The 16877-nt window shown below is 36.0% G+C and overlaps 2 protein-coding genes across 4 annotated transcripts in view; one reads left to right on the top strand and one right to left on the bottom strand.

Annotated features, from left to right (window-relative positions):
• LOC123682912 (kinesin-like protein KIF19) overlaps window positions 1–16877 on the bottom strand; it is a 74876-nt gene continuing 57999 nt past the window's right edge. For 2 of the 3 annotated variants that reach the window (XM_045621736.1, XM_045621738.1), the window contains 5 exons: window positions 5214–6052; window positions 2921–3137; window positions 2652–2865; window positions 1266–1395; window positions 1–442 (listed from right to left, as the gene is read on the bottom strand). In XM_045621736.1, coding sequence (XP_045477692.1) covers window positions 208–442; window positions 1266–1395; window positions 2652–2865; window positions 2921–3137; window positions 5214–6052 — 1635 coding nt within the window. In that variant the 3' untranslated portion in view covers window positions 1–207. The remainder of the gene's footprint in view (window positions 443–1265; window positions 1396–2651; window positions 2866–2920; window positions 3138–5213; window positions 6053–16877) is intronic. The other variant, XM_045621737.1, reaches the window with a different exon arrangement.
• On the top strand, window positions 13395–14753 carry LOC123682913 (piggyBac transposable element-derived protein 3-like). Its single transcript, XM_045621739.1, has one exon. The coding sequence runs from the start codon at window positions 13523–13525 to the stop codon at window positions 14576–14578; it is 1056 nt and encodes a 351-aa protein (XP_045477695.1). The 5' UTR covers window positions 13395–13522; the 3' UTR covers window positions 14579–14753.

The following is a 16877-nucleotide window of genomic DNA, read 5'->3' as shown; positions in this document are numbered from 1 at the left end:
TGTGAACAAGAAAACCAATCTTTATTGAAACCTCCATAAAATAGTTCGAAAGTGAACGAAATTCCTAAGAAAATTAAATTATATACATATGTACAATCCACATGCAATATTTCAGAAAGTATTATTATACAAAGTAGTTATTTGAATGTTGAGGGTGATGAAAAATTGAAAGTAACATTTCAAACATTTAGGTAGGTATATAATTAATTATATACCATCGTCATCAAGGGGATTTCTGTGCCCTACGGTTGGGGGAGTTGGAGGTAGTGGAGGTAATTTCATGAAGTGATGTGGCCTGTTTATCATTTGACCCATCAACCTATCGATGCTGTTGTCGCGCATCTTTGGTAAACCTACTTCTTCTGAATCCGCACTAGATGGCGGTGAATGTCCACTACCATCGCTGCTTTCCATTGCTGGTTTGAGAAAAGGTTCAGAGTAGCTGAAAGTACAAAATTAATGTTTATTATTATTATTTGAACTGGGATCGTTGTGGCTCAGTAAGCCTTCCGGGAACTGCGATCATGTAGATCTTCTATTCTCTACCTACTCATTCATGGAAACCCAAGGAGGTCGTCGATGGCCTTGATAAAACTGACAAACTCCTTTTAGGGGCCTTGGCCGTTACCTCTCGGGTATCCAGGACCGGCTTCCCCGTATACATGATTCTTAGGTCATCCAGCTCTGGATACTTGCATACCATGGGCTCAGCTATTTCTGTTTCTGATCCACAGAGCCTGCAAATCTCATCTGCTGACTTTCCCATACGATACAAATGATGTTTGTACCGACAGTGCCACGTCAGCAGTCCCACCATCACTCGAAGCTCGGCTCGTGACAGCTTCAAGAGCTTTCTGGCGTAGATAGGTGAAATCATCACGAATTTCTTGGCCAGAGTGAGTCCAGGAGTGTTGGTCCAGTGGGTCATCCTGTTATTCAACTTCCATTGCTGGACGGCTGCCTTATATTGGTCTTTTCCTAACCCACAGAGGCTCAGATATAGAAGGTGTCAACCTTGATGCATTTTTTGCAAGTTCATCGGCTTTTTCGTTTCCTTCAAACCCACAGTGCCCTGGTACCCATAGTAGAGTCACTTAATTGCCTCTAGACAGTTGCCTTATGTTGTTACAGCACTCCCATAGGTCAACAGAGACCCCTGGCAGTACGATTCCAGGGATCTCAGCGTGGTGTGGCTGTCCGTGGTAATGTATACATGCGCCCAAAATTAATGCTTAGGAAATCGCTATATTTTCAGTTTAACTTACATTTTACTGATGGGAGGTAATTTGTCTTCATCTCTAGAAGTAGCAGATTCTGCATAGCTAGCTGCGTGAATTTCCTGCTGGTATAGTTGATACAAGTCCTGAAGGTCAGGTGGAAGTTTCAATCTTGAATCTGTGATAAAGATTTAATTATCAATGAGAAAGCAATATGGAAGGTCAGCTTAGACAAAAATTGATAATGGAATATTTCCCAAAAAATCGTTAAGTGACTTTAGTCAGTATTCAACTTTATATTTGATCTGATCTCATTAAGGTATGTATTTTACAATTATAAACTATATAAAAATTAATTAATTCCTAGAATTTCATGTTTTGAAATGTGTTGAATTCAAAAACATTATTGAATGCATTTCCGTTAACTGCATTATTGAATGTAATTTTCCTGATTAATTTATTTGAAGTGTCATTGAAAAATGTTATAAGAAGTTTCTGTTTTATCCCCGATTAATTGACTTTTTATTGTCGATGATTTTGTTGATTTTCATCTGCAGCATACCTCGACACTTCGCACCTCGATATGCTACCTCGCCATGCTACCTCGCCACTCAGCTGTAATAGATCACTTCGGTATGTAATATACTATTAGGGATTTATCGAGCCAAGTAGCTTGATATTCTAACCAACTAATTGACTTGAAAAACAAGCTCGTGAAAAATTACATACTTGAGCTTGACTTGATTTTAGATATTGATGGCTTGAATTGATATCAAGCTACTTGGTTTCCTTGCTTTGCACGCGTCGCACAGCATATATTTCTGCAATCTCGTGCGCGCTTACACTAAATAAGGGGATTCCTAGAGCGCCGAGAGACTGAAGAATTCGCCAGTGTGACTTTATTAGTAGTTTTCTCACATTTCTATGAAATTTATTGGTTGATTTTGGTAGTTTCAGAAATATCTTTCCAAACTTGGCAAAAATGGCCAAGGATTTTTTATCAACGTCAGTTTCTTCAGCTCCTGTTGAAAGACAATTTTCCAGATCTGCTATTACACTTACAAAAACCGGCAATAGGTTAGGCGACAAATGCATAGGATGCCTCATGTGTCTTAGATCCTGGATGGAAAATTATGAAATCAAAAGAAGCCTGGAGGTTTCTCAATATTAAGAAACTTTATTTTTTTATTATTTTTTATTTTGTTATGATTTATGGTGATTCAATTTATGTTTCTATTTCAAAAATGTTGAAATTTTCGGTTCTTTCATGCAATAAGTTCAATAAATAGAAGTGTTTTTTGTAAGGTTCCTTCTCATTTAATCATTTTTTGATTGATGTGACACTATACAATAAAACGGCTGGAATTCAAGTACCTTGATATGATTCAAGTACGCGATAAATAAATATACTTGACATGAGATTGAAAAACTTACCTTCTATAAGTTTCCTTTGTCTCGTTATGATCTCTTCAGAAAGCTGTCTCTGGCGATCGTACCTCAGTATTGTTAGATCTCTTCTACGTAGCTCATGCTGTCTGATGAGTCTTTCTGACTGAAGTGCCATTTTGTCTGCCTCTAGTTCATGAACTCTACACATCAATGCCAATATTTCTCTTTCGTCATCGGAAGAAAGCAAAGAAGGTAATTTCTGAAAAATACGCAAAATGTTTGAAATGTTTGGAATATATTTTACTATTTCTCACATCTTCCAATGTCACTCCTCTCTGTCTACACACTTCTAATTTCTGATCTATGTGTGTCTTCAATTCCGACCATCTTTCTTGTTCTCTTTCGATATCGGCGAGTTCTCTCCAGGCTTGCTGTATGGCAACTTCTCCCTCGGCATCTTCGTCTATTTCATCTTTTGCGTCATCATTCCCAGCAGATCTGAAGCCATCAGAGGTGCTAAGATAACGTCGTCTAAAAACAGAGTGCAGAAGTGCAAAGAAGAATCTACAGAAGAAAACTAACAGAGAGATAGAGATAAACACTGAGATTAAACATGGAGTTTTCGTGCCCTTGTTTATTTACTCATTGACTTGAAATTTTCAGTGCTTGAGTTTATTTTTTTGTTAATACATAGTGTTCCAAAACTTCCAAAATCAGAGTCACAAACGAAGGAGGGTGATTACTTGGATGATATCAATAACTCAACATGGTAACTGGTAATTCGAAAAATATGATTTTTTTTTCGATTGACAACAAATAATAGTTTTGCAGACACATATTAATCAGCAAAGTATTACTTTTCCCATCTAGGTAGCAAAATGATTATTCTCAATGGATATAGAATATTTCATAAGTTGCCAAACTATTATGAACATATACTCTTCCATAGCAACTAACCATTACAACAGTTGCAATTTGTATCAAATTTTGAGAAAAAAAAAATGTTGAACTCGGCAGCAAAGTAAATTGACTGCCTTTGGTGAAATCCTATCACACGCGGCAGCCAATCTACTACTGAGCTGCCTAGTAAAATAAATAACTATTTGTTTAATTTGAAAACTTCTCAATATCTGAAGTCGTTTTCGCTATGATTTCCGAGAAATGATTTTTTTCGGATATTTTGATTTTTCTGACGACTTAGGTTATTCTTTATAACGGTAACATATACGAAAAATTTGCCAGCGACCAAAAAGTTCTGAAAAGACTTGAAACCCTTTTTATTCAAGTTTTTCAAATTATCAATGATATACTATACAAGTTCTTAAGCGAAAAATGGGACGAAGTACCAGAAAAAAATATCACTCTGTAGATTGTAACAGCATATTGAAACATATATATATAACTTTTCAAATCAGAAATAAATATCTTTAGAAATGTGGATGTATCTTGAAACTGCAATGCCTAGTACAGAACGGAGCGACAAGCGTTTACATATTAGGCAATTGAAAAGTCTCCGGTCTGATGCACAGGTGGCGGTGTTTTTAGTTAGTACCAACCTTCTAACGATAGTCGATACGTGTCAAAATTTGAAAGTCCGACCATTAGTTTGTGAAATATTACGTTGTGAGTATAGCTACTTTTGTTATTTGAAAAAAGATGAAAAAAAAATTTCGTGTGCTGATAAAATAAAAACATACATTCGAAGCAAAATCTTGGCTTGATGAAGAGTTTCCGGGGTCTGCACCAGGAAAATCAACCATCATTGATTGTTATGCTAAGAGTAAACGTGGTGAAATGAGCACCGAAGACGGCGAATGCAATGGACGCCCAAAAGAGGTTGTCAATGTGACAATGCATGAAACATAGCTCCATCATTTCACTCCAGAGTTCAATTTGACAGTCAGCTGAGTGGACTGCACACGATGAACCGAATCGAAAGCGAGGAAAAACACAACAGTCAGCAGGCAAAATTATGGCATCAGTATTCTGGGATGCGCAAGGTATAATATTCATTGATTACCTCCAAAAGGGCCAGACCATCAACAGCGATTATTATATAGCGTTATTGGATCGTTTAAAGGATGAAATCGTTAAAAACCGGCCCCATTTGAAGAAAAAAGGTGCTGTTTCATCATGACAATGTGCCTTATCACAAATCAATGAAAACTATAGAAAAATTGCATGAATTGGGCTTCGAATTGCTTCTGCATCCACCGTATTCGCCAGATCTGGCCTTCAGCGACTTTTTACTGTTCTCAGACCTCAAAATAATGCTCGCTGGAGAGAAATGTAGCACCAATGAAGAAGTAATCGCCGAAACTGATGCCTATTTTGAATCATTTTTAATCGCTGTATCGCACTCGAAGGCAAGTATGTTGAATAATAAAATCGAATGTTACCAAAAAAATGCGTTTCACTTTGGTGGACCGGGGACTTTTCAATTGGCCTGTTCACATGTTCATGAACAAAAATGTCTTATTCTGGTCTGGAACATACGGCTCTAAAACATTGGTAGGTGCTCAAATTTGGAACATCCTGTATAATTATTTTATTCATTTCACTGTTCATTAACATTTATGTAGAAGGAAAATATTCAAAATTACCAACCTTATGCTCTGCTGAGTTTTGGCTCTGGACTCGTTAATAGTGTTTTTATACAACTTGTTGTTTCTTGATTCCCAATGAGCAATTATCAGATGTTGTCTTTCAACTTCCATTCCAAGTCCTAATAGGTGGGAATCTATCTCCATTAGCTTCCTTCTCAATTTCATCTGATTCTTGAAAGTATCAACGATCTGTTCTCTCAAATTCCTCACTTCTCGGCTCCTTTCTTCGGCATTCATTCTATTCAAATCTGCTGATCTTGGTCTGTCTTCTTTCATCTTTTGCTGTAATCTCCCTATTTCGTTTCGCAATTCACTTATGACATTCTGGTATTGAGAAACATGATAAGATACATCCAAAGTATTTATTTCAGCTTTGGTAGATATATTGTTGGCCCTGTCGGCGTAAACCAGAGTATTTCTCGATTCGTCTCTCTGTGAGAAACTTGGAGAGACGTGAGCTATCATCACTGTTCTACAGTTCCCACTCAGGGCATCTTTAAGAAGCCTTGTGAGCTTGGAATCTCTATAATTTACGTATCTAGCACCCCCGCTCAATGCATTTATGCAGTTTCCCAGAGCTAACAACGATCTGTTGATGTGTCCACCTTCTTGTAGCCTCTTCCCTCTGTTTTTGGTTTTGTTAGCTCTCTCTGATCCTGCCAAGTCAATCATGAAGAGCCTCCCTTGCTTCACCTTCATCCTGAGGTGGTCGGTCTTGTCAATTGGTATAGCGTGGCGTACTGTTACACTTAGCAAGGCATGGCTTCTAGACGAGGTTTTATTCATTGCTGTTGGTTCAACTGTTCTGGCCCTATTGCCTTTTTGCAGAAGAGTCATGACCTGTTCAATAAATTGATAGAAGAATAATTATGCAGAAATAAGTGGTTGTAAAAATTTTTCGAATTATATTTGATGTTTCGTGAATTAGTATGTACAGGGTGTTTCACGAAAGCGGGTCAATAGATTTTGTGGCTTATCCGTTGAGCAATATTGAAAAGTGACCCATCTCAATGGAAGTATTTTTCAGGGGCCATCCATATATGTTATCGAACCAAGGCATGGAAAGTTATTAGGGAAAAACCATTTTTCCAAAAAAAAATTTTTTTGCAAATTTGACTGGTTTTCAAAGTAAGAAGATCTAGGGACAATTTCTCACCAATCTTTTCTTCATTTGAACTTCCGGTTTTCCCTTTTTGCCGATCCAATTCAACAATGCATTTTTGAAAATCATGGATTTCAAAGTAGTTCTATGTAAATCAATATAGACTTGGTATAGTATATCCAAAGTCACTTGAACTAGTCCAAGAAAACGCTTGGCCAGATATTATTGCAAAACAGTCATAAGTTTCAGCAATATGCCAATATATGGGTATAAGCTCAATGGTTCATGACTTAATGAGATTCTAAATCTTATGGAAAAAAAAACAACCTATATTTTTTATTCTTTCAGTCAATTTTACGTATAAAAAGTGGGGGATCTCAAGCAAACCCTACACTTTAAGAGTAATCGAGGAAAAACTTGAACTAAAGAAAAACTGTAATTTCGTATTGAATGAATTAGTCTATGACTTCCAGAAAACATAGAAAGAAACTGAAAAGTCGAAATTTTATGAATTGTAACCAATTGTTCGTTGGGATGATTGAGAATCCATAAACCAATAAATTTTTCAATTACGAATAATTAATGACATTTCATGAAATGTCAAAATATGTATCCATATCGACTTTTAGTTTCTATGTTCTCCGGAAGTCATAGACTATTCCACTCAGTTAGAAATTGTGGTATTTCTGTGACCTATTTATTGTGGTATATTCTTAGTTCAAATTTTTCTTCGATAACTCTTAAATTTTTCGTATTCAGAATCAGAATATATATTCAAAGATATAGGTAACTTATTATTATAACTGTCCCGACTGATGGCGGGAAAAGGTGAAATATTTCCATTTCCTATAAAATACTCGATTGATTTTTCGATCTGGCTGCGTAGCTGCTATTTTGACGTAGCAAATTAGAGAACCTCAAGGTCATATGCCTATTGCACAGATTACTCAAACTAGTAATAACATTGCTATAATCAGAAAATATAATGAAAATTTGTTGGTTAATCTCACCAAGTCATTCTCGTATTGCACCAAAAATTTTTTCTTCAGTGGTATGAAGATCTTTAGGATGCGAAATAATTTTCTTCAGAACTCGTCATATCTATTCTGACTTTGAAAACAAATGAAGGAATAGATTTGATTGCAAAATATTCATCTTTTTAACCTAAGCCATAGAATTTTGCCAAACATCAAAGTCGAAATCATCAAAAACATCAGTCACACAACGAACTATAAAACTAAGTAAAACTGCATTTCAATAATACCCTCATGGACCACACTGGTCTAAGCAAATCATTAGAAAGTAATTAAGAAGTAATTGAAGTGATAGATGCAGCCAATGGGTGTAACCAAAAACGCCCCCGAAGTGGAACGGTGAATATTCAGCCAATAAGAAAAATCAAATCGGAACTTTCTTGTTTCTAAGACGAATTGCTAAATACCGGTGTTTATTTGGGAGTATTGTTAACAATAATTTCATAAATTCCAAAGGAACTTCTGAAAACTTGGCCAACCCTTCTATTATCGAAATATTCTGGCTTCCTCCAAGTGACATTGGATATTTCTATGTAAACAATGATATGGAAGGTCTGAAGGAATATTTAGATTGAAGATGCATTAACTAAAATATCAAGCCTGTGACATGTAGCCAAATAGCCTCATCAGAATTATAGGAGCATTGTGGGGAACATAGAACGCAGTGTTTATCGATAAACGCTTAGCTTCAATGATTTATGAATTCGATGTTACAATACTGGCCTGCATGAGATATTGGTTATAAGTAGGAATTGATTACACTGGAAATAATAGAAAAAGTTGAACAAACATTGGCTTTAAATTACACTGAAAATCGATTTAAGTGATTGGAATAATTTGCCCTTGAAGAAGAGAGCCATTAGGCAGTTTCACCGATGAGAGCTAATATGAAGAAAACCATTATTATACTCCTTTTAATTGAAGGTTTTTCATGTTTAATGTACTTAATTTATTCCAACCTTTGGTTTTTGTGAAACCTTTTAGATACTCAATAAATATATTACGATTATGAGCTGAAAGAATACGAAGACAACAGCCCCTAATAATATTGGTACGGGTCAAGGGCAGACTGATTCAACGGTCCCTAAAAAGAAGTTTTGGATCTATCTACAGGGGAAACAGAAATGACACTGAACAAAAAGTAAAGGACTATATTGACTATAGGACTAAATTCTCTAGGATTCGAAGATGAAAAAGATATCTGTCAAAGAAATACCTTCTTCAGAAAACAGTCTTCGTCGAAATACAGGGTAAGAACTATTTAGAGGGCCACTACAGGGATATCGAAAATCGTTTAAAAGACAGGGTGGCTTGAATGACAAAAAAATTGCGTTATTTAGGGATGGTGTGAACAGATACGAAACATCTCCATTGGTTCCCGAGATATCTCGAAAAAACTATGATAAAAATTTTATTTCCTTTTTTTCCGTATCATTTGTTTTCGGAGATAATTTCACCAAATTTTGTTTATACTCATTATCCAATATACTTAGATAATATATGAGATACTAATGGTGTCTTCAGATTTTTTCTGTTTTCCATTGTTTCAGAGACGCGATAGTCAAGTGATGATTTCACATAACAACTCTTCAAATTTGCGTACCTAGACCCGATATTAGAGTATGATACATTGTTGAATTCGATATTTTTCTCCTTATGACCTCATAAGAAAAACCAATATGGCGTCCATAAGAAAAAAAAATTGCCTATCACGTCTCTGGAACAATGGAAAACAGAAAAAAAATTTGAAGACACCATTAGAATCTCTATATTGGTTAATGACTACGAACCGAATTTCGTGGAGTTATCTCCAAAAACAAATGAAAAAAAAATCTTTATTTTCAGTTTTTTCGAGATATCTCGGGAAACATTGGAGATATTTTGGATCTGTTAACACCAACATAATAATCCTTAAATAACGCAAATTTTGTGAACTAAGTCACCCTGTATCCCTATCGGTTTTCGATATCCCTGGTAGTTCCCCTCTAAATTGTTCTAATCCTGTATAGTAACAGCATCTTTCAACAAAAAAGACAAAATGTACACATCAGATTTTTGGCCTGATGGGGGTAATGACTTTCTGAGACACAAGGAATTCTCAGTTCAACAAGGTGGCAATTTTTTATATGAAACGAGAAGCTGCACAACAACAAATCAGTACATCTAGTAAGTCTTATGTCACAGAACATACAGTACATAGGACTGTATCAACGAATTGAATATAATACTCAGAAGACATCCAGCCCTTTCATGACATTGTCAGAACAGAACACTGGAAGACTGAAGCACAACTTCAATCATACGAAGTAAAGGGTGTTTTTTTTAGAGCTATAGAACTATAAATTGCAATAAAACAACGATGGATTATTCGATTGACATGAATTTTATTTATCCGCAAGATAATCTTGTGGCATTACATTTTAAATATGATTTCTGGCATATGACCGCCACGGCTTGCTCGGATGTAGTCCAATCTGGACGTCCAATTTTCGATGACTTTTTCCAACATTTGTGGCCGTATATCGGCAATAACACGAATGTTGTCTTCCAAATGGTCAAGGGTTTTGTGGCTTATCCGCATAGACCAATGACTTTACATAGCCCCACAGAAAGTAGTCTAGCGGTGTTAAATCACAAGATCTTGGAGGCCAATTCACAGGTCCAAAACGTGAAATTAGGCGGTCACCAAACGTGTCTTTCAATAAATCGATTGTGGCACGAGCTGTGTGACATGTTGAGCCGTCTTGTTGGAACCACAGCTCCTGGACATCATGGTTGTTCAATTCAGGAATGAAAAAGTTAGTAATCATGGCTCTATACCGATCACCATTGACTATATAATGTTCTGGCCATCATCGTTTTTGAAGAAGTACGGACCAATGATTCCACTAGCCCATAAAGCGCACCAAACAGTCAGTTTTTCTGGATGTAACGGTGTTTCGACATAGACTTGAGGATTAGCTCCACTCCAAATACGGCAGTTTTGTTTGTTGACGTAGCCATTCAACCAGAAGTGCGCTTTATCGCTAAACAAAATGAAATGGACGTGCGCGATACGTATTCCGCACAGAACCATTATTTTCGAAATAAAATTGCACTATTTGCAAGCGTTGTTTAGGCGTGAGTCTATTCATGATGAATTGCCAAACCAAATTGAGAATAAATCACTTAACAGCTGTTAAATCGGTCGCCATCTTGAACAGTAGTGCCTACTTAAAGTTATATATCTTGAAAAAAAACACCCGTTATAAGATTATGTTCCAAAAGCCCATTACTGTAAACCTCGCTGTAAACCAGAAGGAAGACATGGCGGAGCCGCTGTATACATCAAGAATGGTAATAAATGAAACCTTCAGAATTATTGGCAATAAATAGGTCGGTATATGTCACATCGGACTACAATCCGATAGAACTCAGATTGGGACACGGGCAGAAAACATAATTTCAAACGAAAAACTTCACTAACCAACAAAGTACATAGAAAATTACAGGAGAAATCACACTGATAAGAACATCTGAAGAACAAGAAGACGGAGTCGAAAAGCTGGAGGAGAGAATGAGAGAAGCCTACGAGCCGAAACAAAATCAGAATCAAAAGTTCACCCTTGAAGCATCCACATAGTGACCTCAAAAGCAATCAAAGAGCTGATGAAGAGAAATAGAGAACTCAAGGCAATCAACAGAACTTCGAATAGATTAGAAGAAAAGAACGAGATGAATAAACATAATCAAGTGCTAAAAACATCATAGACCATTCAACGTGGAAAATACAAAAGTTCTTACGGCACAGAACACCCTAACTACACAGAAGCATAAGTAAAAGGCGGCACTTTGATCTGCTAAGTATTACATCTGTCACTATCGAGCGGCAAATTTGAATTGAATGAAATTAATGTAGTTCTAGGCGCAGTTAAATCAGTCCGATTGGAAAATACATTCTGGGATTTCTTCTCAGTTGACCGTTTACTTTCGTAAGTTTACACAAAAAATCCATTAATTTAATATATTAGATTTGACGTTGACATTTGTAACACTTAGCATAGCACAAGCGCTTTCAGATAAAGTTTGGGCGGGAAGGCGGTCTTACGCTTCTGTGTAGTTAGGGTGTGCTTACGGCCTGAGAAAACTGTAATTCCATCACTGCACGAAGCTAGAGGATGACATGGTCAAAGCTTGAAAATGCCAAAGCTCTAATAGTTGAGATAGAAAGACAAGGCAGAATTAACTACAGAGAAGACGATAAAAATGAAGATTTGGAAGAATTTATGTTAGAACACTGGCTTGCGATATCATTCCTAATCCAACAGCACCAATTGATATCAACGAAGGCATCAAGAAATTGAAAATCAGAAAAACTTCAGGCAGGGCCGTCGCTAGACAAACTGCCGCCACCTAGGGCGGCAGTTTGTTAGGGCGGCAAAATGGGTCTCTGCGTACAGAGACCCATTTTGCCGCCCTAAAAAAAACAGAATCTAACTCTGCAGAATCCTTAAAATTATTATTGAATAATCGGAGTCCTACCGCCCCGGCAAAAATACAAAGCGAAACCCTTTCAGTTTTGGGATTTTGTACTAAGCAAAAGAGCGGGGGTGGTGAGTTTTGGGTGGATGTTGGTTTGATGAATTTGATTTCAAAGATTCATGTGGAAGTGTGAAAAACTCCACACTCTTTCATAAAAAGTAATTTAGGAAGGAAACAATGTATTTTAAGTGTAATTATTTTTTATGGATTCAAATTGTAATCCAGTAGATTTTGGATAAGTGGAAGGCATGTTCGAGCCTATAACGCTCGGACATTTCTTTTTTTTTCTTTGATATGAATTAAACCAGCGGATGATGCGAATGAACGATTATTTTAAATTCGAATAGATACAGATATTCACGGTGCAAAGATGTTTAAGATTAGAGAATTTGATAAAAAAACATTTGTGAAATTTGTTAACCCTTAAATGCATATTGTTGCTTTTCGGCAACACAACATTTCAAAGCATTTCAAACTCGCGTTATAGAGAGTATCGAATCATTGCATGAAGTAGCCGTTCTGCTACGAACCACTCTTCAATAAGCAACTAGTATCTGTTTGTAGGTGGCGTTCTTATTAGTTTATTATTGAGACTTCGCCGTTCGAATGCATCTGCAGAGTGACGTGTTTATATCGACTTTTTTATAGATTCTAGTTTATTCGAAAAAAGTGTTTCAGTGCAACAAAATTCTGTTTTCACATCTGAAGGTATGTATTTTGGATAAGATGGTGTTATTTTGTGTATAAGTAAAGTATTCTTGATCAAAAAATCGAATTTTGTTTTGTTGCCGATCGGCAACACCATGCATTCATGGTATCATTCGTTTTCAGTGCAAGACTGACTGTGCTACTCAGTTGAGTTTATCTTATTGTTATTCTTTCAGTATGGACAAGAAAAATCTTCTTACAGAAAAGGACCTGGAAGAGTACTGGAAAAATTTTACAGGTCTAAGTGACGACGAAATCGATTTTAACGATGAGCATAGCGATGAAGATTGCATGATTGGAGGCGATGATGAAGCCGACGTGGAAGAAGATGAAAGAAATCCTACTGGAAGTGGTGTCCAAGAAGATTCAGAGGATGAAGAAGATCTTTTGCCCCTCTCTTCTTTTTTGCCATTGAGAGGAGCAGGACAATCCGTGAAAAAGGACATACTTTGGAAATCGAAGTCATTGATTCTGAATGAAGATCAACTACGTTTTCATGGAGATGTAGAAGTTTCGGAGCAAATTTCTGCATTGGAACGGCCAGTTCAGTTTTTCAACTACTTCTTTTCAAGTGAGTTAGTGAAGAAAATTTTAGAAGAAACCAATTTATATGCGGTTCAATCCAAACCTGAGAGACCACCCTCTTTCGACGAAAACGACATAAGGCAGTTTTTTGGCATACTAATATATACATCATTGGTGAATATGCCCAATACGAGGTCAATGTGGAATGATGAATTGAGATTTGCACCGGTAGCTGATGTGATGCCAATAAACAAATTTGAGACTATAAGAAGGTTCATACATTTCAACAACAATGACACATTTATACCGCGTGATCAAGCAGGCCACGATAGGCTTCATAAAATCAGACCCGTTATTGATTTTCTGAATGATAAATTTTCATCGGTTGCCTTGGAACAAAATCTGAGTATAGACGAACAAATGTGCTCCACCAAGGTGAGGCATTTTATGAAGCAATATATGCCGATGAAGCCCCATAAATGGGGTTTCAAATTTTTTGTTATGTCAGGTATTTCTGGATTTGCCTATAAATTTGAAATTTATGCTGGCCAAGAAAAGAAAAATGTACCCACTGGCGAACCTGACCTTGGAGTAACATCTAATTTGGTTTTACGTTTAGCCAGCATTATTCAACGACAAAAAAATTACAGACTTTATCATGACAACTACTATACATCAATTCCTCTAATGGTACATTTAGCGAAGGAGGGAATTTATTCCTTGGGTACCATACGTAGAAATAGGGTACCAAATTGTAAATTACCCACAGAATCAACCATGAAAAATGTTGACCGAGGAACAAGTTATGAATTTGTGGCAACAATTGATGGTGTAGATGTTTCATCTGTTATCTGGAAGGACAATAAATGTGTAACATTAGTATCTTCATTTGCTGGAAAAACTCCAATTTCAAAAGTCAGAAGATATGATAGAAAGGTGAAGAAAATCATCGAAGTTGATTGTCCTTATATCATAACTGAGTACAACAGACACATGGGAGGTGTAGATCTGATGGATAGTTTTATGGGACGATATAAAATATATATGAAGAGTCGTAAGTGGTACATCAGAATTTTTTACCACCTTTTAGATATGAGTTTGGTCAACTCCTGGTTACTTTATAAAAGAGTGCATTCTAAAAAACAACCAGCGTGCAAGTTATTGAACCAAGCACAATTTCGTGCAGAAGTGGCTTATACTTTATGCAACCTGAGATCGGTTGCTAACAAACGTGGCCGACCAAGCATAAATTTAGAACAAGAAATCGAAAATAAGAGAAAAAGAGGGCCAATGAAGCATATACCTCCATCTGAAGTAAGAGCAGACCAAACTGGACATTGGCCTAGTATTGCAGATAAAAAAATTCGATGCAAGCTCCCTAACTGTAAAGGATTCACTCATACTATATGTGAGAAGTGTGGAGTAGGATTATGTCTAAATAAACATAATAATTGTTTTAAGCAATTTCACATGTAGTATAACTTGATTCTATACAGTTAATGCATGATGTTGCCTTTTGACTACAAACACTTTTTTCTCAATAAAAATGTCAAAATGAAATAAAATATTTTTTTCATTATTTTTCCCTGTATAAGATAGGACTGATCTTCAAGTTTTCAATTTTTTTTTTCGAAACAAAAAGTCATGCATTTAAGGGAAAAAAAATGATTTAATTCGTTCTTCCAATAATCCAGATTTCCCAGAAAAAGTAAATAATGCCGCCCTCCATTATTTGCCGCCCCTCTAGAGAGAACCCTGCAGTTTGAGGCTCCTAGCTCTGTTTCGATTTTAGAAGAAGCTTGAAAATTTGTTTTTTTTTTGTTGGAGATTATCGAGTATAACAATCAGATGAACCATTATTCAATTCGAATGCGCACACGCCCAACAGTAGATAATTTGTTATAAAAAAATGAAGATTATCATTAAATAATGGAATGTGGTATAAAATAACGAAATTTCTTATATTTCTTGAGAAAGACCAGTTGAAAGTGATGAAATGGAATTGTTTTCTCATATTCTGCATTCCATTCTGGGGAATCAACATTTTTGATTGAAGAATTGAAAAGAAAAACATTCCAGAACCCCAAGTGGCAATAAAATTCGGTAACGTAAAGCGAACGCCGACAAGCCTGATGAGTGCATGTGTTTTTTTAGCGTCAATAATTCGTAAACAGAACTATGAGAGGATCACGCCACATCTGGATATTTCTGAGTTTAATATATAATGCGGCACCTTTGATGGTTATTGATGTTATTTGAATTTGTCGGTATTCCTTCCTGTTGTTGCTGGCTGAATTAAATTTCATTCGGTTTTTTAAATTTCTACACATTTAATTTTTGTTGATCAAGCTTGAAATGCCGCCCTAGGCGACCGCCTACCGTTCCTACCCCCTAGCGACGGCCCTGACTTCAGGTAAGAAGGAAATAACAAATTTTAAGATACAGAAGATGCCCAGAACAGGAAAGGAAGCGCTACCCAATACAGTTTTGAAAAGAGAACAGTATTCAACTGGAAGACTTCAGAAGTTATTGTGTTCAAAAGGCCAGAAAAAAATTGAAAATTAAAAAAAACTACACATTGAATGTACATCAGCATCCAGACTAAGTGACTAAAGAACAGATCACTCAATTAGATAACACCTGAGCAATTCAGATTCAGAAGAGAACATTCCAAAGAAATGAAACTACAGAAGCTTACTGAATATGTTACTGATATGAGGATTTATTCAGAATTAGATGTTTAGGGAGCCTTCGACCGAGTTTGGCACGAAGTACTAGCCTACAAGATGAGAATGACAGGATATACAACAAAAACTGAAAGCAAGATAATAAGAAACTAGCTAAGTGACACAAACTTTCAGGTCAAAATGGATGGCGCAGTATCTACCAATAATGATACTAGTATAGGATCCCGATATAGAACGACCTTCACCGAGATGCTTATTTGATAAAACGTATTTTATATTTAATTTAACATGTCAATGAATATATCACATATGGGTTGCCTAACAAATTTTAGTCCAGAGTAGGTTTAATTAATAATTAAAAAAAATTTTTTTTTCGAACATTTCACCGGTTTGCTTATTAGATAAATTCTATACCAATCGAAAGTATGAAGCCCATAGAATGTGCAAACGTTAGGTTGCCTATTTTTTCCGCTCACAACTCTTGGTTGCCAGGTATAAACAGGTCAATCTATACTAGCATTTTGCAACGGTCTGACTATTTAATCAAAATCAATATGATTAAAGATTATTTTATTATGAACACGGTGGTATAGGGTTGCCTGCGAAAAATCAGTCCAGAATCCCGGTTGTCAAATTTTAAAAAGTTAAATATTGCTGCGAGTGAGGACACAGCATAGCAGCTGTTTGAAGTCCGTCCAGTGAAAGAAAGAGAGTGCGCATGCTATTTGTTCTTGGAAATGAAAAGGATATATGCGTGCATTATTTTGGAGCAGATAATTATCAAAATAGATGAATAGTTATTTAATTTTTTTTAATCAATTAATTATTTATGAGTGTATATTTTTTATGTGACACTAAAAGAAAAGGTTAGCGATAGACTCGTGTATGCGTGTACATTTTGGAGTAGATAACTTTTGAAATAGAGGAATAGTTAATTAATTATTTATGTGTGTATATTTTTTATATGACACTAAAGAATATTTACTCAAAAAGAAGGTTATAGTAATACATATATAATACTAATCTTGGAAATTTTTTCTTTATTATTAGACGACAAAATGAAAAACAACAATTAAAAAAATACTTCT

The sequence above is a fragment of the Harmonia axyridis genome, chromosome 6 (genome assembly GCF_914767665.1).
Source record: "Harmonia axyridis chromosome 6, icHarAxyr1.1, whole genome shotgun sequence".
Lineage (NCBI taxonomy): Eukaryota > Metazoa > Arthropoda > Insecta > Coleoptera > Coccinellidae > Harmonia > Harmonia axyridis.
Note: the sequence above shows the minus strand (reverse complement) of the source record. Positions and strands in the feature narration are given on the sequence as shown.

Coding starts and splice junctions, on each gene's coding strand:
- LOC123682913 (XM_045621739.1), top strand. CDS start 13,523: ATGTGCTCCACCAAGGTGAGGCATTTTATGAAGCAATATATGCCGATG.